The sequence below is a fragment of the Macaca nemestrina genome, chromosome 17 (genome assembly GCF_043159975.1).
Source record: "Macaca nemestrina isolate mMacNem1 chromosome 17, mMacNem.hap1, whole genome shotgun sequence".
In the NCBI taxonomy this organism is placed as follows: domain Eukaryota; kingdom Metazoa; phylum Chordata; class Mammalia; order Primates; family Cercopithecidae; genus Macaca; species Macaca nemestrina.
The window spans coordinates 20,373,066-20,398,093 of NC_092141.1; the positions used below are offsets into that span (position 1 = coordinate 20,373,066).

Genomic DNA, 25,028 nt, shown 5'->3' on the forward strand with positions numbered 1-25,028 from the left:
TGATGTGAAGCAGCCTTCAGGAAGGAACATGTGGGCTTGAGTCTCAGCACTGCTGCTTAGCCTGGCTTTGGCCCCATCACCCCACTTCTCTGTGCTTTCGTCTCCTCATCTCTAAAATGGAAATAATCTGGTCCACCTCCTAGGATCATATCAAGGATTGAGTTAGCATGTTAAAGTGCCTTGAACATGCTGGGCATGTGGCGAGCGCTATGGAAGTGTTTGCCATGCACATCTCACCTGCTGTTCTCTGCTGACCCAGTTCACCTGCCCAGAACTAAAAGGACAACAGTGCTTGAGCCTAGTGGGAGGTTAAGGTTGTCCAGAATATGGGGCTTAGAACCTATGTATGTGTCTATGTGGTCACTGTTAGGAAATAAAAAAGGCAAAGAGAACACTGAATGGACTATTTACTGTTCCCTGTAGGCAGGATAGAAAGCCAAAAGTCTGGATCACATAGACAGAAATCTTTTTGTTTCTAAGCATAAAATAAAATTTCTACAGCTGTACTTCCTTCAGATCTTGGTCAAACACCATCAGGCTTGTTCTTAAAATAGTTGTTTCTGTGAGGGAACTTTCCCCTCTGAATCTTCTTTGCTTTTTCGTGGAATTAAATAAGGGTTTTAGAGTTGGATAAACACTGACAATTGAGAATTTGAAGATGATCTCAGCCCATTCCTCGAATTCTATGTGGGAGATATTCAAGCCCTACAGAAATTCAGTGACTTATAAAGGCTGCAGCAATTTTGGATGGCTCTGGGGCCAGGAAGTCTCCTGATTTTTTCTACTTTGTGCCTCTTGGTGCTGAGGTTGGTGATTGCTCTGAGTCATAGCTTTCTAAAGAAGTGATGAAAGTTTATACGGCACTCCAAGTCATAATAATGACTTTCCAGCAGAAGGAAAAGACCACCAAAGGCCAGTGTAAAGTCAAGAGTGTTAGAAGAGAGACAGTGGGTGTAGAGAAATGAGAGAGTCTATGCTCCAGGAGAGCAGTCCTGAGTGTCCCATACTAGGAGGGGAGTGGAGGAGGCCAGAGCACAGCAGGAAGCCCACTTGGCTCACAGTCCCCATGCTTGCTGTGTGGAGGGAATAACTTGATTGCACACATAGTGATAGGTGTGGGGTTTTTGAAAAATTGTGGTAAAAGACACATAATATAAAATTTACCGTATCAACCATTTTTAAGTGTACTAGGTAAGCCTTTGGTAGATAATATTTGTGTCTTCTCTCTGTTCCACTAGCCTTAAAGTTTCCTATTGTGTGGAGACACCATTCTTTTTGGTTTTCTTTGAGAGAGAGTCTTGCTGTCACACAGGCAAGAGTGCAGTGGCATTATCATAGCTCACTGCAGCCTCAAACTTCTGGCCTCAAATGATCCTCCTGCCTCAGCCTTCAAGTGGCTGGAACTAGAGGTACATGCCACCATGCCTGGCTAATTAAAAAAATTTTGGGGGGGGGCTAGAGACAGGGTCTCACTAAGTTGCCCAGGCTGGTCTTAAACTCCTGGCCTCAAGCAATCCTCCTGTCTTGGCCTCCCAAAGCACTGGGATTACAGTCATGAGCCATCATGCCTGGCCAAGAAACCATTCTTTTAGTTGACAAGATACATACTGAACTTGAGACCACAATAGCTTATTGCTCTGAAATTAATACCTCATTGACAGCCCTCCCTTAGGCACCCTCACTTAGCCCCCACCAGGCACCTGTCTGCTTGGATGATTCTATTTACTGTTATTACAGCAAAGGATCGCAGTGACAATTACTTGCTTCCAGCAATCCCCAGCAATTGCTTGTCAACATTGAGGTCATTGGAAGCTGCAGAAACTGAAGATTAATGTGCTGTTCTTGTTGTTCTCTTGGATGTAAATACTATTTTTCTCTGCTATTTAGAGCTGACTAGCCTCAGTCCTAACTTTACTGCCCCTAAATGGTGGCTGTGAGCTGTAGACGGATTATTTTCTTCTGTGACTATTCACAGGTCATGGGCGGCAACTGTGGGCTCATCCTGGTCCCTTGTCTGCTCTGTAGCTTTGAACAAGGCACTTAGTTCTCTGAGCTCCAGTTTCCTCTATAAATATAAACTAGACAATCTCGAAAAATTTCTCCTCTTCCACACTTTTATGGTCCTTTAAGATATATCATCTGGCTAGACATGGTGGTGCACTCTCCTGTAGTCCCAGCTACTTGGGAGGCTGAGGCAGAGGATCACTAGGAAGTCAAGTCCAAATCCAGCCTGGGCAACACAGTAAGACCCTGTCTCTAGAAGAGAAAAAGAAAAATAAGTATCATCTGGAGGATTCAGTTCATTTCATTACCTGTTTTGACTCAGACTAATATGACAGCAGAAAAGAGCCTTGAAAGGGTGATTTCTACTTTTTTAGCGAGCCAGGCCCTATGGCTAGAATGGCCTTTTCTCTTGTAAAGTAGTTCTTCTTGGTTCCCAGCTTCTTGTTTACTGCTGCCTGTGATCTGATCATCACATGAGGCATTTTCCTGCCACTCTCTCTCAGATGTCTGTCAGTTAAAAGATATTAACTGGGGACAGGGCTGGCTTTGCTGGCACTTGCACAAGGCCATTAGAAGGGCACGTGCTTGGTGTAATGCTCTGGTGACATCATCTTGAAATTCACAGTAATTTTTGAACAAGAGGTTGATTTGGCATTAGATGCTATAAATGATGTAGTGGTCCTGCCTGTAGAATCCACATCCCTATTGCATTTTTATTACTTCAGAAACGATATATATGTTTGTAGTTGAGGATAAAATGAGAACGGTAATTGTATTTGAGAATGAAGCATGATGGCAGTCAAGAGCTGCTTCTTCAGGAATGGGTGATTATGTGGTTGTTCCCACAGATATTCTAAAAGGAAGGACTGAGACCCTGAAGCCAGACCCCCACCTCCGCAAGAGTCCCTCACTGGAGTCACTGAGCAGACCCCCGTCTCTGGGCTTTGGGGACACAAGACTGCTGAGTGCTTCCACCAGGGCATGGAAACCACAAAGCAAACTCAGGTATCGTGTTTCAAACAATAAGAAATCAGAAAAACATTGGGCTAATCACCTTTTATGCTTCCTTCTGTTTTGTCCCCATGGCCAATTTACTTCTACAAATATTTCCTGCATGAAAATGACTAAGATACTGTGCCTGCTCTTGGCAAGCCTAAAAGGAGGACAGTGGATAGTAGTAGTGTGCAAAATGGAATTAAGGACTGTAAAAAACACTACTGCATAAGCAAAGTCTTGAGAGATTGTTAGTTGGATCAAGAAGTCTAGAGAGAAGTGGCACTTCTGCCAAGGGCTCTAAAGGTACCATTACAAGCATGCTGTGGAATAGTGTTCAGGGAATGTGGGTGGTGTCATGTGTCTGGACTAGACTGTGGGCTTCCTGAGGGCAGGGACCCTGCTGTACATATGCATAACAAGCTCTTTGTCAGTATTTGTTGGGTGGATGGATAGGTGACTAGGACATTCCAGCTGGAAGGCATATAGTAAGTAGTCTTCATTGCTAAGGAAGAGGTTTGTGTGTTATTTTGGTAAAGCACTGGGGTACCACCAACTTTGTGGGATTTTGTTTTGGATTTTGAGGTTGTACAGTGAGATTGGACCTGCATTTTAAGGAGGATTCATCCCAAAACAGTGGCATCTAAGGATTGGAGAGGCATTTTGAAATCAGTGTTTAAGAAGGACTTTTATAGGGATGTGAAGGAGGAGTTGGCAGAGGGAGAGGACGGCAAGACCAGCAGGATGGTCACTAAGAGCTGGTCTTTGTTCCCACACCTCTGTCACCTCCTCCCTTTCCAGTGCCCCTGGTCACCAAGGCCACAGCAAACCTCTTTCAGCTGCTTCCTCTCTCCCAAGTGTCTTCCCTGCTTCTCTGTGTTGGTTAATTTTCTGAAGCACTGAGCACATCCTGCTGCAAACCTTGCAGAAATCTCACATGACTCTGTCATCCGCACTCCTCATCCTGGTCTTCTAGGTGCCTCACGACTTAGCACCACCCCACCCACTGCCAGAATGGCCCCGTCCCTCCCTCCACCCGAGCCTGTTTTAGTTTCTGCCTTTGTAATATAACATGACCATTTCTTATTGCAAGTCTTTATGTATAAGATTCTAGCCTGAATCGTTTTTCTTTTCTCCTTTCATACCCTAAATACTGCTTCTCCTTCAAGGTCAAACCTTTCATGAAGTTGTACCTAACACCTGGCACATCGACATATCCCTTCTCCGACTTTGGCGTCTTACACTTTTTTGGGTGTTTCATTTTTGTACTGCTCTGTAGTGTGGAGCACTGTTGCACAGTACATGCCATTGTCTCCATTTATGCTATAATTTAGTGGACAGTAAATGTTCAACTTACATTTTGGTATCTCTTCCAGCCCCTTGCGTTGTGCAACACACATAGTATTTCACTTAGTAAAACTTATGAATGAGTAGATGGATTAATATACAAAATTGGCTAGTTTAGGAGTAATAGCTTTTTAATAAATATAATCACAAATATGGATATTATAGAAGGATTTATAAAAGTCTGAATAAATTCAGGTCTTGTTACACCTTTGGGTATAGCATATATTTGGACCCAAATAGATGAAGCCATGTGTTTCATAGGTTTAATGTAAAGCCCCAGATACTACATACTGTCCTGTTTATGTGCAAGAGATTTAAACAATCAAAAGGGCTTTTAAGGACCAGAATTAGTGCTCTTCTGAAATTGCCCTTTTCTTCATACCAGAAATGCATACAAAAAGGCTTTGTGTATATGAATATGCTACTGATATTTTACCTTTCTTAATGAAAAGTTAAATTAGTAAAATTCTTATTTCAATTTTACATTTATGTTATTGGGATAAACAATGGCAGGATATCTGGTGTTTTTAATATGCCCTTCCAATGTACGTTTACAATTTATTTTGTTTTATTTTTTGGAGATGGGGTCTTGCTTTGTTGCCCGGGCTGTAGTGAAGTAGAACGGTCATAGTGCACTACAACCCTGAACTCCTGGCCTCAAGCAATCCTTCCTCTTCAGCCTCCTGAGAAGATGGGATTACAAGGACTCACCACCATGCCCAGCTAATTTTTTTATTCTTTATTTTTTTAAAGATGGGGTCTCGTTATGTTGCCCAGGCTGGTCTTGAACTCCTGGGCTAAAGAGATCTTCCTGCCTTGGCTCCTAAAGTTCTGGGATTATAGATGTGAGCCACTGCACCCAGCCAGTCTACCTTTTACATGTTATGTAGATACTGGTTTAGTCTTGAAACATGTAGGGTGTGTTTTGTTTACGTATCTTTAATTCAAATGATATTGTACTTAAGTAAACAAATGAAAGACTAGATGGATGAGCAACAGATGGATTTTAAAACAAAATGTAACAAAACTCTCCCCAGATTTATGATGGTCAGGAAGCACAATTTAATTTTTATTTTATACTGTGAGATATCATAAAATAGTAATGTGACTAATTTCTTTAGAGTCTTGCTGGATAAACTAGACTTTTGCTTTTCTAAAGTAGGTATTTATTTCTTGTGTATTTGAGGATTCTAAGTATTAGCATCTTCTCCTTACCATGTGCTCTTCTTTCTAACCAGTGTGGAAAGAAAAGACCCTCTGGCGGCCTTGGCCCGGGAATATGGTGGTTCCAAGCGCAATGCTCTACTGAAATGGTGCCAGAAGAAGACACAAGGCTATGCGGTAAGGGACAACGTCAACCAACTTCCAGCTGGCCCTGGGCAGTAGTAGTCCTGTGCCAGTACATGTTCTATGTGTGCCTATGCTTGGTGGGCCAATATGCATGTAATTATCATCTTTCTATTCTCCTAGGCAGGGCTGCCAGGGAGCGTTTGATATTTGTGCACTGCCCAAAGGCACCCTGACAGAGAGGCAAATGCAACTGAAAAACAATCTGCACTCCACCCACCAATTTTATGGCTACATGCAGAGCTGCATCTCCCGAGGGAAGGGGACCTTTTCCTTTGGTCAGAGTGTTACTGACCACAGGTTCTTGGGCTCTCAATGTGATAGAAATTGTCATGAGGCCAAAAGAGTTTTCCCGACAAGGCTTTATTGGAGCTTATGCCCTTATCCCTCAGGCATGAGGGAGGAAGCACAGGAGAGGGAGGATTCTCTGGCTGAGTCCTTGAAATGAGCTGGTAGGGATTTTTTTATTAAGCAAAGTGCAGGAATTGATATTAAGGTAGAGAATGTGGACTGGGCTGGGTAGAGCATGTGAGGGGTAGGGGATGTGGGTCAGTTTATCTGCTGGCAATGGTTGTCTTGAGTAATGGGCCACCTAGTGTTCTGGTCGGTGGCAGCAAGGCTATACTCAGTTGTTTAGCATTCCTCCCTGAGGTGGAACATTCGCAACTTTGATTGGGTATGTTGGATTTCCTAGAGCCAGTTTCTGGAATTATTTAAGTAAAAGAATTAAACATTATTTTATTCTTTTAAACATTATGAGAGTGCAGAAAAACACTATGGCTATTTTCTTTGCATGACTGTTAGCAGGTGTGTCAGTGAAGTAGTGGTGTGGGTTTTGTGATCAGTGGGAATGCATGAAACAGTGTTGTAGTGGGGATGAGCTGAAGCCAAGCCCCGTCCCTGCTGTCTGAGAAGCAGACACGAGCTCCCCCAGCAGTGATGCTCCCCCAGCAGTGATGCCTCCACCCAAAAAGACCGTTTTTGCTGAATTACCCTCCCAAAGAAGAGTGCACTGCCTAATTCACATAAAGGTCCTATGTAGCTGGGCCTCCAAAACTTCTCCAAACGTTTTCTTTCTATTGCTTTGAGAATTGTTTGCATTTAGTTTAAGAGTTTTTGTTTTCTAGGACAGTATCTGTTTTCTGTGAAAGTCAGAAAAGGAAGTAATACCTGATGTAAGTTTACGTTTTTTTCTTGTGAAATACACGAAGATACAATGCACAAAATATAAATCATAGTTTCTTGAACTGTGAGGAAGTGAAAAGTCATGCAGTCACTACTCCCATTCAGAAGAGGAGCATCACCAGCTCCCACAGACCCTTCCTGTGACTTTCCCATGATAACCCTCAGTACTCCCTAAGATAACCATTGTCCTCAATTCTCCTTCCAGATTTTTACAAAAGTATGCATCCCTAAATACTATGTTAGTATTGATTGCATTTGAATTTTATTACAAATGGAATAAAAAAAAGCTATGTAATATATGCATCTGGCTTTTTTTACACAGTATTGAGTCAGTGAGATGTATCCTCATTGTTGCATATAGCTGTAATTTGTTCATTTTCTTCACTAGTAACCCATTGTAGGATTATACCATTATTTATCCATTCTATTATTGATGGACAGTTGAATCATTTCCAGTTTGGAGCTATTATGAATAGTGCTGTTATGTTTTTGTGCGTATTTCCTGAAACACATATGTGCTCATTCCTGCTGGATACATATTTAAGAATGGAATTCCTGGGCCACAGGGTATGCATACAATGTAGTGGATAGTGCCAAACAGATGACTGAAGTAATTGTACAATTTATATCCCTCCAGCAATTTATGAGAGGTTTATTTCTGTGCATTCTCATCAACACTTATTATTGTCAGTCTTTTTACTCAGGGTCATGTGGGTAATGTGTAGTACTATCTCACTGCGGTTTTGATTTGCATTTTCCTGTTGGCTGGGGCAGCTGAGCACCTTTTCTTATGCAAATAGATACCCTCTTTAAAACTGGCAATTCCTATTGCATTCTTACTATATTTTGCTAAAACTTCTGAAGATTCCAGCACCATAATATTCCCTTGCCAGGCTGAAGCTTTTTGGGGAGGTAGGGACAGAAAATGAAAGAAGCTAGCAAGAAAAACTCAGCCTCAGCCAAGATCCAGCCCAGATATTAAATTAGCAGGGCTGGGAGTCTCTGTCATGTCAGCAGTCAAATGTCTTAAAACCAGAATCTACCCAGAGTATATGTATCTTGTATCTTTGCCATTACCTTCTTTTCACTTTATGTTAAAAAAGAAAAAGAATCCCAGCACTTTGAGAGGCTGAGGTGGGAGGATTGTTTGCTCCCAGGAGTTTGAGGCTGCAGTGAGCTGAGATAGCGCCACTACACTGCAGTGTGGGTCCAAAAAAAAAGAAAAATCTGTCACTCTACTGTCCAATAATAGAGCCTCCCAAAGTATAAACTCACATCAGACCCTTGCTTATTCTTCCTGCTACCCTGTCCACTCTGCCTCTGCCCTGTTTCAATGCTGGACTATGCCATGAAGGAAGGCCCCTCGGTTACAGCCTCCCCCAGCCCATCAACCACGCTGCCGAGGACACGGGAAAGAATGAGAAATCAGAGGGAGGTGGTTGCCTGCAGGAGGTTTAGTGTAAAGAAAATAGGAATGGTAATGGGAAATTGAAGAAAACATTTAAAAGGAGCCGTCATTGAAGAATGACACTACTGATGCTGCCTGTGCTGTCCCCCACCTGACAGAAATGGACCGAGGCAGCTGCCAGAGTGGATATGAAAAGACAATTCACATTTTCAGAAGGAGTGGCCTTCTGTGATGTAACCTTGTTATAAGGCAGGGAAGAGACAGACAATAAGATGTTTCCAGTCAGGATCACAAGAACAGTATTTCCTGCTGGAGTGATTTTTTTTTGTTTTTGTGAACATCTTGGATTAGTTTTCAAAACATTTTATGTTTGATGAAACCCAAAACTCATTTTGCCTGAAGAGTACTTTTCATTCATCATTAAATCTCTGGAAAATTAGAAATATGAACATGTGTCTGCTTTATTTACCCTTCACAAAATATGTCTAGACCTGTTTGTGTGAGACGCCTCATAGTCTTATTCTCTCAGAATTAGGAAGCTAAAAATAACTGGTGAAAACTTTTTGAAAACCAGGAACCATGTGTACTTGACTTAAAATAACTTTCTTTTTATTTCATCAAAGTATAGTGTGAAAGGTTATGTTATATCCCATATATATATATATATATATATAATTTTATTTCAACTTTCATGTAGATTCAGGGGGTGAGTGAGCAGGTTTGTTACAAGGGTACATTGCGCAATGCTGAGGCTTGAGTTACGGGTCCTGTCGCCCAGGTAGTAAGCATAGTACGCTGTAGGTTGGTTTTCAACCCACGCCTTCTTCCCTTCCTCCCCTGTCTAGTAGTCCCTAGTATCTATTGTTGCCATCCATGTGGCTTTTTTTGTTTTTGAGATGGAATTTTTTTTTTTTTTTTTTTGAGAAAGAGTCTCACTCTGTCACGTAGGCTGGAGTGCAGTGGCGCAATCTCAGCTCACTGCAACCTCCACCTCCCATGTTCTAGCAATTCTCCTGCCTTAGCCTCCCAAGTAGCTGGGACTACAGGCGCACCCCACCACGCCTGCCTAATTTTTGCATTTTAGTAGAGACAGGGTTTTGCCATGTTGGCCAGGCTGGTCTCAAACTCCTGACCTCAGGTGATCTGCCCACCTCGGCCTCCCAAAGTGCTGGGACTACAGGTGTGAGCCACTGCACCTGGCCCTTTATGTCCATATGTACTCAATGTTTAGCTCCCACTTATAAGCGAGATGTGGTATTTGGTTTTCTGTTCCTGCGTTAGTTTGCTTAGGATAATGACCTCCAGCTGCATCCTTGTTTATTCTTTTTACGGACATGATTTTTGTTCTTTTTTATGGCTGCGTAATATTCCATGGTGTATATTTACCACATTTTCTTTAACCCACTATTGATGGCTACTTAGGTTGATTTTTTTTTTTCTACTGTGAAAAGTGCTGCAATGAACATATGAGTGGTAGAACGATTTATTTTTCTTTGGGTAAATACCTAGTCATGGGATTGCTGGGTCACATGTTAGTTCTATTTTTAGTACTTTGAGAAATCTCCAAATTGCTTTCCACAGGGGCTAAACTAATTTTATTCCCACCAGCAGTGTATAAGCTTTTCTTTTTCTCTGTGGCCTCACTACCATCTGCTATTTTTTGACTTTTTAATAATAGCTACTTGACTAGTGTTAGATGGTATCTCATTGTGGTTTTGATTTGTATTTCTTTGAAGATTAGGGATGATGAGCATTTTTGCATGTTTATTGAATGTTTATATGTCTTCTTTTGAGAGGTGACTGTTCATGTCCTTTGCCTATTTTTTAATGGGGTTATTTGGTTTTTGCTTGTGGATTTAAGTTCTTATGGATTCTGGATATTAGATGCATAGTTTGTGAATATTTCTTCCCATTCTGTAGGTTATTTGTTTACTCTGTTGATAGTTTCTTTTGCTGTGAAGGAGTTCTTTAGTTAGATCCCACTTGTCAATTTTTTAATTTTGTTGCGCTTGCTTTTGGGGACTTAGCCAAAAATTCTTTGCCAAGGCCAATGTTGAAAAATCTGTTTCCTAGGTTTTCTTCTAGGATTTTTATAGTTTGAAGTCTTATATTTAAATCTGTATTCCATTTTAAGTTAATTTTCATATGTAGTGACAGGTAGAGGTCTAGTTTCTATCTTCTGCATATGGTCAGCCAGTCATCCCAGCAGCATTTGCTGAATAGGGAATTCTTTTCCCATTGCTTGTTTTTGTCAAAGATCAGATGATCTCAGGTTTGCAGCTTTATTTCTGGGTACTCTAAGTTGTTCCATTGGTCTATGTGTCTGTTTTTATACCAGTACCATGCTGTTTTGGTTACTGTAGCCTTAGAATATAACATGAACTCAGGCAATGCGAGTCTCCAGCTTTGATCTTCTTACTTAGGATTGTTTTGGCTATTCAGACTCTTTTTTGGTTCCATATGAATTTTAGAATAGTTTTTTCTAATTCTGTGAAAAATGATATTGGTAGTTTGATAGGAATACCATTGAATCTGTAAAGTGCTTTGGGCAGTATGGCCATTTGAATGATATGATTTTTCCAATCCATGAGCATGGAATGTTTCTTTGTTTATTTGTGTCATCGCTGGTTTCTTTCATATATTGTTCAGCTCCAGGTAATATTGTAGGTGCTGGGGATTCCACAGTGAATGAAACAGGCAGAAGTCCCTGCTCTCATGGAACTTACATCCTCATGGGTCCTGGCAGTTAACTGAAATAAAAGGTAACATATATACCACATTTGAAGGGGGTATTGCTGTGGAGAGAAATAAAGCAGGGAAGGAGGATTTGGAAGACCTAGTTTTCTATTATGATGGAGAAATTTCCATTTGTAATGTGATTTCCAGTAAGAATTCTGAAGGGACAGAAAGCCGGGAGGGTAGGTGTGACAGGAAGAATTCTAAAACTAACCCATGACTCTCCCTGTGCAGGAGGCTGAAGACAGAGACTTACTTGAGCCCAGAAGTAAATTCAAGGCCTCAGTGAGCTATGATCACACCACTGCGCTCCAGCCTGGGCAATAGAGACCCTGTCTCTGGAAAAAAAGTGTGCCATGATGATGAATGTCACTTACCATGCATTTTTATGCTTATGCTAAATAGTTGTGAAATAGTGCCAAATTTTTGTAAAGTAAGTTCCTAGAAGTGAATTTGCTTTTGCAAAAGGGTGTGTTACACTTTCCATTTTAATATGTATTCTCAATTGCCTTCCTGTAAGGTTATTTAGTTTATTTAGCTTATACTTCTCTATACAGTGTACAAGATTATACATTCCCAATACTGGATACACCTATTCTTTTGAGCTTTTTCAGCCTAAGAGGAAAAAATGGCATTTCTTTAAATTTTTCATTGCAGATGAAGGTGAAGCACTTTTTATCAACTTGTTAGTCATTTGTATCTTTCTTCTGCGAATTACTAGTACAGTTGCTTTGCTTGCTTTTCTATTTGTGTGTGCATCTTTTTTCCTCAAAATGTGTGATAGATCTTTTTGGTTTTCTTTTGGTTTTTATTTTTATCAAAGCTCTGCATGCCCATAATCAGGTATGCAGAGATCCTGATGAGCAAAGCAGTCAGTCCGGCCTGAGAGCTCTACATCCTGCTCCCCAGAGTCAAGCGTTTTCAAGTCGCCTTGTTGATTTTTTTTTTTTGGCATTTACCTCTACGTTGCTAAATAACACGTTTATCAACTGCTATTGCTAGTTTTTCATTTTAGATTTTGTATTTTGATCTCCAACTGTGAAACATGAGAATTTATTTCTTTTTCACCACCCCGCCCCCCCTCCATGCTTCCTGTCTTTGCATTCTCTCATTGTGATTGTGCGTATCTGGAGTTCACATTAAGATGCAGTGAGTGTCATTCATAGATTAGCCATGTAGTAGCATACACTGCTGTGGCTTTTTCTTTTACACAACCTGTTACTTGCCCTACACTGAAAATCATCTTGTTTTTGTCTGTTTACTTAGTTTTCTATGTAAATGACACTCATTCAACCCCAACTCTTTGTGAGATATCCCCACACATCACAGGGGTCAGGGGTCGCAGCAGTGTCATCCTGAGGAGATCTCTCTGGAGCCTCTGACCTCTTCCATCATGGCCGCCCTCTATGCCTCGTGCACAGATTCCCTGTTAGTTCTTTGCCTCTCTCTTTTTTGATCTTCTGTATCCTACATCCTATTTTTTTCCCCCTTCAGTATCTGCCTGAGAATGGGTTCATAGAAGGTAAAATTTTATGACCTCGCATCTTTGTTTTACCCTGATGCTTGTTGGTTTCCTTGGGTATAAAATTTTAGGTCAGAAACTATTTTCCTTCATAATTTTGTGGGCATTGCTCCATTGTCTTCTGTTTGCCAGTGTTGCAGCAGGAACAAAATGATTACAGTCTTTCGTGATTTTTTTCCTCGCCAAAAGCTCATCGGAGGTTCCGGTTGTCCCCAGGATTCTAACATTTCAGGGTGACGTGCCTTGCTCTATAGTTTAAGTTTTGTCTTTTCTATCATGCTAGGCACTCACTACACCCTTTCAGTATGGTAATTCATAACTTTATTTTCTGGAATTATTTCGTTGGTAATTTCTTCTACTCTGTTTTCTCTTTCTGGAAGTCCCCCTGGCCTGGCCCCTATCATATTATTTTTTCTCCTATTTTCTATCTCTTTGCATTACAGTTTTGTTTTCTAGGAGGCTTCCCTAACTTTAGTCTTCTAAATTCTATTAAATGCTTAATTTCTGCATTTTTTTGCTTTTGCATCATTTCAATTATTTTTTAATTGTGAAATATACATAACATAAAATTTACCATCTTAACTATTTTTAAATGTACAGTTCAGTATCATTGAGTATATTCACATTATTTTGTAACCAATCTCTAGAACGTTTTCGTTTTGCAAAACCTATATTCTCTACCCATTAAACACTAATCTGACATTTCCCTCTTCCCCCAGTTTCTGGCAGCGGCCATTCTACTTTGTATCACTATGAATTTGACCACTCTAGGTGCCCCATATAAATGGAATCATACAGTATTTGTCCTTTTGTGTCTGGCATATTTCACTTAGCATGATGTCCTCAAGGTTCATCCATGTTATAGCATGTGTCAAAATTTCCTTCCTTTTTAAGACTGAATAAAATTCCATTGATTATATTTGCTATCATATTTTTAACTTCTAGGATTTCTTTTTTGTTCCCTGAAATTTTTTTATACCATCCTGTTCTTGTTTCATAGATATAATGTTACATATGAATTTCACTGAGGATTGTAGGTTGATTTTATCATGAAATCTCTCTACGCAGATTGTTTCCTACAGTCCCTTTGTTCTATTGGTATCTTTAGGTCCCTGTCTTTATGCTTGAGGTTTGACTGCTCATACTGCTCATACTGAGGTTTGACTGCTTTAGGTGGAGGCTCTGCAAAGCTGACCCCTGCCCGGGCCTGTGTATGAGGCCTGCGACTATGGTCTTCATAGTAGAGAGCTGTTCCCGTGGCATGTCCATGATGAACTCCTGATGTCAGTGTCTTTAGGTCCTTCCTCTTGGGCTCATCCATTCTCCAGAGAAAGGCCTTCCGGTCTCCTGCTGGAGGGCATCAACCTGGCAACCAGGACTGTGGGACCTAATCAGAAAAGAGGCCTGGGGGCCAGGGACAGTGGCTCACCCCTGTAGTCTCAGCACTTTGGGAGGCTGAGGTGGGTGGATTGCTTGAGGCCAGGAGTTCAAGACCAGGCTGGCCAACATGGCAAAACTTCATCTCTACTGAAAACATGAGTGGGGCGTGGTGGTGCACGCCTGTAGTCGCAACTGCTTGGGAGGCTGAGGCATAAGAATCTCTTGAACCTGAGAGGTGGAGGTTGCAGTAAGCCGAGATCACGCCACTGCACTCCAGTCTGGGTGACACAGCGAGACTCTGTTAAAAAAAAAAAAAAAAAAAAAGAGAAGAGGCCTGGGGGTGGAGAGTGACTACCTCAGCCCTCACCATGTAAATTCACTTAACTCCCTTGTTTTCACTGCATTACTCATGCCTCAACTGCTCACTATCCTCTGGGTGTGCACAGAAGAAACAGCATTTGGAGCTCTGGCTGCTCTGTAAACAGATCTCCAACCCAATCTTCCTGTTTTTAACCACCTTCATCCCCCCACCTGAAGCACCTCTTGACATCAACTTCCTGTGTCTTTGAGGGATTTTCCACCATAAATCAGGTTGGGTCTTTGCCCTTCCCCACTGCTGGCTTGGGATTTAGTTTACTTAGGTCTGTCATGTTAGTTATCTCTTGTCCGTTGGACTTTTCAGCTGCCAACGTTATGTCTTTTTGTTTTCTTTCATGTTCCCTTTTTCCTTGTCAGTTAATGCCTTTGAGGGGGAAATTCCTTTCTGTGGTTTTCTGGGGCTTCATGAGGGAATGAGATTGTGAGTGCGTGAGATTGTGAGTGCGTGGGAGATTGTGAGTGCATGCGTTTCATTGCCATCTGCCTGGAGGCCTTAGAGAGCTTTATTCCTTTCTCCTTAAGGATATTAACAGAGGTTCCAGGTACCCTTTACATGTAGACTGTATTATATACAACTACACATACCCTTTTGTTCCTTCTGGAGTGCATTTGTGTTTATTAGGTCGAGTTTTATTTTTCCGCAGATGGCTGGCTGTTTATTTTAGCATCGCTTATTTAATCATCTCTCTCAAACTACCTGATAGACCCAGGTATGAATGGGAACTGAGTGGTGTCTGGACTTGCTGTTCCCTTCTGTGGCTCTGTGGTCTGGCCTCTGCCGCAGGTTACTGCCAAGCAGAGAAATGAGAACATGACCTGAATGTGGCACAGCGCCCTGGGTCCCAGGCAGAGTCCCGTGTCAGCCAGCGCTGTGGCATGCGTTGTTGTGATGATTTTAATGACCTGGCATTTTTCATTATTTGATTTATGTTTATCGGTTTTCTAGGTAAACTATTACAAATAACGATAGTTTTGTTTCTTTTTTCTTTTTTTTTTTTTGTTGTTGTTGAGAGGTGGTCTCACTCTGTTGCCCAGGCTGGAGTGCGGTGGTGCGATCTTGGCTCACTCCAGACTCCGCCTCCTAGGTTCAAGTGATTCTCCTGCCTCGGCCTCCCGGGTAGCTGGGATTACAGGGGAGTGCCACCACACCCAGCTAATTTTTTGTATTTTTAGTAGAGATGGGGTTTCACCATGTTAGCCAGGATGGTCTTGATCTCCTGACCTTGTGACCCAGCTGCCTTGGCCTCCCAAAGTGCTAGGATTGCACACATGAGCTACTGTGCCCGGCCTTGTTTCTTCTTTCTAATATTTATACCTCATGTACTTTTTTTGGTTTATTGCATTCATGAAAGTCCAGGTCACTGTTGAATAATGCTATTGATGGTGGATATTCTTGTTTTATTTTCTGTTAGTAATATCTCACCCAAATAAGATTTAACAATATTATTAAATAATGTAATAATAATTTAATAATCACCTAAATAAGATTTTTGTATTGTTTTGTGATACTCTGTCAACTAAAGGAAGCTTGCATCTGTTTTGAACTTACTGAGGGATGTTTTAAATCCAGAAATAGATACGAATTATATCAAATTCCTTTTTAGCATTTAATGAGCTATCCATATGGTTTCTTCTCTTTTGACCCATTTATATAATTAGTAACATAAATACGTTTACTAGTAGGGAAACATTTGTACATATCTGGGGGCAAAATTCCAACTTGGTCACGGTATGTTGTTATTGGAGGAAACTCTACTTGATTATGGTTATTCTTTAACGTGAGACATATGATTTTTTATGCTCTATTATTGATGAAGAGACATTTGGCTTGTTGTTGCTTGCTTTGGTGTAAATGAAGTTTTGTGTCAATAAGGCCTGTTTTTGTTTTCATTGTGATGTTAGTGAGCTCTAAAACCCTGTATCATCTGTAAACAGTAAAAAGTGCAATAGGTATTTATTTTACCACCTTCTGTAGTAGGATTAGTGACATAATTAATTCTAAGCCGATTAGTGACATAATTAATTCTTAGCCAAAGAGAATGTTTTATACTCTAGGTGCAAAACTCTGTCCAATCTGACAAATGAAAACCTGAAAACCCCAAAATGTTGTTGGGTAGAAGTTGGGAAACCTTTCATTTAGGCTTCAGACAATTTTTGTGAAAAGTATAAAAGTGAAGACTTACATTTTCCCTGGAACTGATGCTCTTTTGTTCGGTGAAAGTCCTCTGAAAGGACCTGTTAGTTGCATAGAGGTAAGGCTAGGCCCCCACATGTTCTCAGGGCTCAAGGCCTGAGCAGCCCAAGGCCCATCAGTGGTCGCAGTTACCTCAATGGGAGCTCAAGTGTCCCCTGTCCTCATGTGGCCACTTGATCTGCTGGATTCTGAGTCAAGTATGTTGAAATCTCTTACTCTGACTGTGGTTTGTGTCAAAAGCTTTGATTGCTGAGAGATTATGTTCCAGATATTTTGAACCATACATAAAGGTTCCTTGCTCTATCTTCTTGGTGGTTTTTACCTTTTACTTCAGTTAATCCTTTTGATCTAGAAGCTTACATTTTATATACCAATATTGCTATTCCATTTATGTTTTCTGTGCATTTTATGTTTTGCATTTATGTTATTTGCACAATATATCTTTATACTTTCTTTCTTTTCTTCTTTTTTTTTTTCCCCCAGAAATGGAGTCTTGCTCTGTTGCCCAGGCTGGAGTGTAGTGGCACAATCATAGGTCACTGTAGCCTCCACCTCCTGGGCTCAAGTGATCCTCTTTTCTTAGCCTCCTAAGTAGCTGGGTCTACAGGTACATGACACCACACCTGGCTAATTCTTTAAAAAAATTTTTTAGAGACAGGGTCTTGTTATGTTAGCCAGGCTGGTTTTGAACTCCTGGGCTCAAGAGATCCTCCCACATTAGTCTCCACAGTTAGCTGGGATTACAAGTGTGGAGCCACTTTGCCCAGCTCCTTTATTTTCAGCCTCTCTTAGTTGCTTGTTTCAGGGTTATGTCTCATAAATAGTTTGGCTTTACATGTAATCTGAAAATTCCTCTAACAGGGCAGCTTAGCCTGTTCACATTTTCTTGTGGCTGTATGTGTTTTACCTCCTTCCTCTATCTCACTTTAAATCTAGTAGACTTCTCTTGCTGGCTTCCTTCTTACTAATTCCCAGGCACCTAGCAGTGTGGTAAGGTGTGTGAGTTGAAGAGGTGGGAAAACCCTGGCCTGAGACTCTGAGGGGTCATCACAGTGGAATAATCATAAAGTTTAAAGCTAGAGTCTGTTTTTATTAAACTGAAGCAGAATCATAGGTCTTTTCCAATCCAACACATTTTTTAAAATGTAGAGCTACAGAGCCAGCTGCATTAGTGAGAAACAGCCCCATTGGCCCCTTTGGGGTCAAAAGTCAGAATTAGAGGCAGGGCCTAGGCCCAGGTGCTCTTGCCAGGGCTGCTCTCTGGGGTAGAATGGACGAAGAGCAGTGGGCAAGGGCCGAGTCCACTGGCCCTGTCACCAGGGGAGCTTCCCAAAGTCAGGGCCATACCTGGGAGCAAGAAGGACTCCAAAGACCTGCAGCAGATCTGGAGCACTGTGAGCTGGAGGAGTCGGGCTCAGATAGCAGCCTACAAGTGTGAGGGTGGTGAGAAAGCAAGGTGGACGGAGAGGGAAAAGGTGGCTCTCAGGGATCCAGACCAGTGTCTCGTGGCATCTGATGCCTAGTCACCAGCACGTGTGGGGACGTGCCTGGACCTGTGGGCTGATGCTTCGGCACAACTGAGCCTCGCAGCACCAGGGTGCCCCTGGACAGAAACAAGCACGTGACCAAGCAGAACTCCTTAGAAGCCGTTTAAAGGGATAACTGGAAACTGGAAACTGTCCGTCCTAATTGGGCAAGATTGCTTACCAATTTGCGAAGTAGGGCGTATACTTAAAGTACTTTTTAAACTTTTTTTTAAAATGATGCTGCTAAATGAAAGTATGTGTAATTTCACAGGGAGGATCCGTTTTGCCAAATGAAGTTCACTTAGCTCCTTTTATTGGTGCTTTGGGGAAGAGGGGGCATGGTCTGTCCCTTTAGCCTTGTTGTTCTTGATCTGGTTTTTCTTTTTTTCTTTTTTATTGTGAAATACACATAACATGAAATTTATCATTTTAACTATTTTAAGTGTACAGTTCAGGGGCATGAAGCACGTTCACATGGTTGTGCAGCCATCACTACTTTCTATTTCCAAAATGTTTTCATCATCCCAAACTGAGCTCTGTATGCTTTAAACACTGGGTAGGGGACTCCCTATTTCCCACCCTCAGCCCCTAACCACTGTTCTGCTTTGTCTCTGAATTCACCCATTCTGGCCACCTCGTAGACGTGGACTCACACAGCATGTGCCTTTTAGTGAGGGGCTGATTTCACTCAGCACAACGTCCTCAGACCCGTTTGTGTTGTGGCGTGTGTCAGCCACGCTGCTTCTGCATCCATCTGTCCACCTTCTCCTGTCCATAGCCCCCACCCCATCTTGGGTCAGGAGATGTGATTTTCCTTGTGTCTTCCAGAACCACAGCCAAGAAACTGCCTGCCACCATGGCTTGAAAACCCTTACCGACTCTGTAGCCAGCGAAGTTAGACCCATATTCCTGACCTGTGTGTAAAGACCGGTTTTTTTAAATGGGAGTACTTAGCTGTTTTATTTGTCCTCCCTTTTCTCAGAGGTATGGAACATAGCTCCCCTCCCCACCCTCACCACACCTACCTGAAAAACGGGAAGATTAGATCCTCCATGTCCTTAAGGAAAAAAAGAGAGTGTTTTGGTTGCCAGCAGTTTGGGCTCCAGGCTTCTGTAAGTCATCAAGGTCCACGTCGGAGAATTAGAAGCAAGAAGGTAACAGAGGCAGAGGATAGGAGCAGAGGCTTAGGCGGAGAGAGAGCAGAGGCTAGCGCCCTTGGTTGTGGTGGACTGGGGACTGAGAGGTGCACCTGGGAAGACCAGAAACTCAGCCACCCTGCAGGCTAAGGGTCCACATCCTGCCTCTTCTGACCTGCCAAATTCCTACAACATGCAGGAGAAAGTGAGGGAACTAATAAGGTGAGCTTATTAATTTGGTTAAAGGTTCTTGGCTGGGCACGGTAGCTCACACCTGTAATCTCAACACTTTGGGAGGTTGACGCAGGAAGATCACTTGAAGTGGAAGTGATCCACTTCCGCTGGAAGTTTGAGGCTGCAGTGAGCTGTGACTGCACCACTGCATTCCAGCCTGGGTGACAGAGTGAGACCCTGTCTCTCTCTCTCTCTTTTTTTTTTTTTTTTAAAGGTTCTTACCATGAGTTAGCCTCGTCTTCTGACTTTCCCAGGTTATTTGAAGGAAGCATCTGCATCAAAACTGCCAATTTACACTTTAAAAAAATTATATATAAGTGTTAGATCTGTCTTGCCAGCTTCAGGAAGGAAAAACAGATTTTCAAAATAAAATATTGTAAGAATGTGTCCTCCTCCTGGGGACTGAGGGTGATTTAAGTCCCTTTGTCTTCTTTCCTCCCATGGGCCGTCTGTCCCCAGCTGAGGGCCTCCATAGGTCAAGTATGCCAGCAGCTGCTGCCCAACACCAAAGCCATCATCTTGTCACCATTCAGAAAAAGGAGGCCTTGATTTTTGCTGCTGTTCCCTCTCCATCCCCCAGGACAGTATGTGAGTCTGTTTAGATAATCACAGTCCCAGGTGAATCTGCACTGAGCATTTTTTCCATTCTCTTACTCATGAAATGTTCATTTGGGAAAAAGAAGTAGTTTCATGGCAAGACACTTATGATTTCACAGGCTGAATTCAGTCTTTCTGAGGGTAGGAGGTTAATGGGGTTGAAGATTACCTCCCTTCCCTTCCCTTCCCTTCCCTTCCCTTCCCTTCCCTTCCCTTCCCTTCCCTTCCCTTCCCTTCCCTTCCCTTCCCCTTCCCTTCCCCTTCCCTTCCCCTTCCCTTTCCCTCCCCTTGGCTAACTCATGGTAAGAAGTCATATTCTTTCTTTTCTTTCTTTCTCTTTTTCTTTGATGGAGTTTCTCTCTTGTTGCCAAGGCTGGATGGCAATGGCACGATCTCAGCTCACTGCAACCTCTGCCACCCAGGTTCAAGCGATTCTCGTGCCTCAGCCTCCCAAGTAGCTGGGATTACAGGCATGCACCACCATGCCCAGGTAATTTTGTATTTTTGGTAGAGACAGGGTTTCTCCGTGTTGGTCAGGCTGATCTCGAACTCCCGATCCGCCTGCCTCGGCCTCCCAAAATGTTGGGATTATAGGTGTGAGCCACTGCCCCTGGCCTTGAAGGTTACTTTTCTTGTGTAATCCTAACTTGATCTTGGAACAAAATTCCTGAGAGTTAATTCTTCAGTTATTGCATATTATTTTCTTAGTACGGTTCTAATTCTGCTGACTACAGAGTCAGAAAGGGTTTTAAAACCATGGTGACAGGTAGTTTCCCAGCCAGAGCTGTGGTTCTGGAAGACATGAGGAAGACCACAACTCCTGAACCAGGATGGGAGTTGGGGTATGGAGAGGAGAAGGTAGACAGATGGATGCAGATGCAGAGTGGCTGACACACGCTGCAACAAAGATGGGTCTGAGGATGCTGCACTGAGTGAAATCAGCCCATCACCAAAGGGCCCATACTGTGTGGTGGAGGGGCATAGTCACATGTGTGTCATTGGGAGGCAGAGTCTAAGGTAGAAGAACCTCTTTGAGGGCAATTTGACAGAATCCGTCAAAATGGGTTCCACCTGTGTGCAGAGAGGTGCGTGGCAGGATAATTATTGCAGTAGTGTTTGTGATAACAGAAAACTGGAAACAACCTAAACGGGCTGCTGTCTGCATCCATGTGATGGACCTGCATGTGTCGTCAGAGAATGAAGTAGCGAATGGTGATGGAAGTAAAGCTAGCAGTGACGAAATATTTACCACATGACTGACATTGTCTAAGTGCATCTAATCTTGACCACAATTCCATGAGTTAGGCATTTTATATCCATATTACAAATACGAAACTAAGGCAGCAAGAGGCTTCATGACTGCTCAGAGTCACATTCTAGTAAGGGACAGAGCTGGGACTGAACTCCTGCTGTTGGGCCCAGCATCCAGTCCCTTGTGGTCTCTACACTGAAACTCTTCCTCCAGATGTCATGAAGGATCTAGCTCTGTATCTCTTGGTAAAGGTGCAGAACATGCTGCCATCTGCATAAAAGAGAGAAATACACATGCACGTTTGGGTAAGTGCAGGGCAGCGCTGTCCTATAGAACCTTCTGTGATGACGGGAATGTTCTAGATCTGTGCTGGTCAACCCTGTAGCCTCAGGTGGCTGCTGAGCACTTAAAAGATGCCTGATGTGACTGAGTAGTGGAATTTTCATTTTATTTAATTTTAACTAATTTAAATAGCCACATGTGGCTGGTGGCTGTCGTATGGGGCAATGCAAGGTGGAATATAGACAGACGGATGTTAAAGAAAAGATAACCGGATTTTGTGGTTTGCAAACCGTACTTTTAAAAAAGCTTCTGCAGATACATCATTGGAAAAACGGGTTTCATAACTGTTTATTTCAGAACCACTAATTTAATCTAGCCACTTCATTTGAGAGACGAGGACACATAAGGCAGAAAAGTCGAGTCACCTTCCTGAAATCACACTCAGCTGCTTTAGTGCGAGGAGGGAGGAGCTGGTCACAGTTTGGTTTGGTTTGTTCCTCTTTAGAGCAATGGACATTCTGGTTTGCCAGGGGCTTCATTCAATTTGATGTCGGCTCAGTTCTTAGCATGGCCAGTAGGTTCCTGGAAATGGCAGCTTTGGGTGAAACCACGTGCCATAAGCCATGGGAACTCAACTCTGGCTCATATCAGTTAGCCTACGGGGAAACTGGTTTTGTCATACAGCGTATCACCATTTCACTTAATGTTACAGTGTCCAAGAACCTCTCAACAACATTAAGTGAGGACTTACTATAAAAGAAAGAAAGAACCAGACTTTTGTCTCCTGGGTTCCCAGAACTCCATGAGGAGTCTTGTAGTGGCTCGCCCTTTCCTGAAGCCCCAGAGTTCATCCTGCCTCCTGCACACCCCAGGCTCAGGCTGTCCTGCCTGCCTGCACTACAGCATGGGTGAACCACGGTAGGACCATGCTTCCCCGCGGGTGTACTCCTCAGCTCCTCACGCATGGATGGCTTTGGAAATGTTTGTGTGGACTCTACTCCCAGTCCTGAGGGCTGAACAGCTGGTGAGTCGTGTAGGTGGCTCATGAGAAGATTTCTCCAGCATTTCCTTGAGGGAGCTGCTGGACACAGGTAAACACTCAGCAAGGAGCAGGATGGGGCTTCAGGGGGCTGCTAGTCCATTGAGCCTGGGTGACTCCAGGAGGAGAGGAGCCAGCAGAGCTGTGCATAACCATGAACTTTTTTAGAAGCAGCAAGCAAGGAGGAAGAGTGGAATTAATGAAAATGAGGTAGCCAACTTAACAGAAAGGCAGAAGAGGAAAGGAGGGGAAGAAAATTCCAGGAAAGTGTTTCCCCAGAGGCTTGGGCATGGTTCTGGGGACAGAAGATGGCAGGGAATCATCTGAGATCCGAGCTGAGGGCACAGAGAAGACCTGCTCCCAGGACGCCGAGGAAGAACTGGGAGGCCCCTGCTGAGCCGGGGGGCTTCGCCTGCCTTCGGGCGCTGTATGAGGCTAGCGCTGCCAGTGGAGCTGCTGGTGGGCTGGAGGAAGTAGACCCAGCCAGGGGACAGGAGGTGTCGGCTGCAGGCCTGTGCTTGCAAGGCAACCAGACCCTGTGTCACGATGCCAAAGCCAGGGAACCTCGGGAAGGAAATGCCGTGGGTGGGGACTCCTGAGTGTCCAGTGAAAATGGAGGAAGCAAGAAAGACAGGGCCCCAGCCACTCCTGAGATGTGTATCTTCTGTGATTCTGTCTCCAGGGAGAGACTGTGCAGCATCCACCTTAACATCTCTGGCACAGAGCTGTTCTCCTGCCATGGGAAGGGTCTCGCCCACAGAGGAGTAAAGGGAAGGGCGCTGCTTCCTGGACCAGCTCACCGTGGCCGCTGTCTACACTTTGCCAGTCTCAAACCCTCAGTGCCTTCAGTGTGGATACAAGAGTGAGAGGAACGTTTAAAAAGCAAATTATTCCAAATTTAAATCTCTAAATTTAATGCAGTTCCAATTAAAATCCCAACAGACTTTCTTTATTCTTGAACTTAACAAAATAATTAAAAATTCACCTGGAAGAATAAGCAAATAAGAAGAGCCAAGAAAGTTTGGAGAAAGAGTGCTGGTGAAAGTGAGTTGCCCTGCCTGACTGGAAAGGTGCTGTGAAGCCGCGGCAGAGGAGGCCCCTTCACACGTCATTCCGCCCACCCTAGCGTTGCAGAAGCGAAGACACAGTGGAAACAGCCATGAGCAGAGCCCTTGCAGCTCATGTTTCAGAGTAGTAATGACATTGAATTGAGTGGGTTGAGGAGGTCTGCATTTTTTTTAATCTTAAAAGATAAGCAGAAGTTGTCAGATTTGATCTGGGAGATAATGAGCCATATAAAATCTAAAGTAGAAAAATGAATGATTGGCTGGGTGTGTGCGGTGGCTCACGCCTGTAATCTCAGCACTTTCAGAGGCCGAGGCAGGAGGATTGCTTGACCTCAGGAGTTCAAGACCAGCCTGGGCAACATAGTGAGACCCCATCTCTAAGAAAAGATGAAAAAAAAAATTAGCCAGGCTTGGTGGCTTTCACCTGTAGTCCCAGCTACTCGGGAGGCTGAGGTGGGAGGATCACTTGAGCACAGGAGATTGAGGCTACAGTGAGCCCTGATCACACCACTGTACTCCAACCTGGGCAACAGAGCCAGATCCTGTCTCAGAAAAACAAACAAAAACGATTAAAGCAATAATATGAACAGGAGCAGGAATGGAAAGGTGTTCCAAGGAATCCCAGAGTTATTTGCTTGAGGGACAAAAGGTAGCTTTTCGCTGCCACAGAGGTGTGGCTCACCCTTTGCAGCAAATATAAAAGAAGTCATGTCAGGTGTTCTGATTATCTGTAGCTGTAGAGCAAACCACCGCGAAACACAGTAGATTACAGTAACATCTTCATTAACCTTATGAATTAAGAGTCTTTAATTTTTGCCAGTTTGAGGAGTGAAAATGATGTTTTACCATTTTTATTTTCTGGTAAGACTGAGCAACTTTTCATACATTTCAGACTATTTGTGTTTCCTCTTCAGTACGTTACAGATTCATTCTCTGCTAATTTTTACTTGAGTTATTTGTCTTTTTTTTGAGACAAAGTCTTGCTCTGTCACCCTGGCTAGAGTGCAGTGACACGATGTTGGCTCACCTCTGCTTCCTGGGCTCAAGCAGTCCTCCCACCTCAGCCTCCCAAGTAGCTAGGACTACAGGTGCACGCCACCACATTTGGCTAATTTTTGTATTTTTTGGTAGAGATGAGGTTTCACCATGTTTCCCAGGCTGTTCTCAAACTCCTGGCCTTGAGCAATCCACTTGCCTCAGCCTCTCAAAGTGCTAGGATTATAGACATGAGCTACCATGTCTGTCTTCTTTCTTACTGGTTACATTAGTCATTTGCTATACATATATCGGTTTTAATTTTGTCACACAGAAACTTTTTTTAGTTAGATTTCTCAATCCTTTCCTTTATGCTTTTGCATTTTGTGCCTTAAATGGCTTTCTTTCCCCAGGATTATAAGCCTA

The 25,028-nt window shown here is 43.0% G+C and overlaps 1 protein-coding gene across 7 annotated transcripts in view; it reads left to right on the plus strand.

Moving 5' to 3' along the window:
• The window catches only part of LOC105493330 (sperm antigen with calponin homology and coiled-coil domains 1), a 316,001-nt gene that overhangs the window by 257,538 nt on the left and 33,435 nt on the right, over positions 1-25,028 (plus strand). For 6 of the 7 annotated variants that reach the window (XM_011760890.2, XM_071082511.1, XM_011760889.3 and 3 more), the window contains 2 exons: positions 2,853-3,009; positions 5,583-5,685. In XM_011760890.2, the coding sequence (XP_011759192.1) occupies positions 2,853-3,009; positions 5,583-5,685 (260 nt within the window). Of the gene's footprint in view, positions 1-2,852; positions 3,010-5,582; positions 5,686-19,849; positions 20,163-25,028 lie in introns of those variants that run through there. The other variant, XM_011760892.3, reaches the window with a different exon arrangement.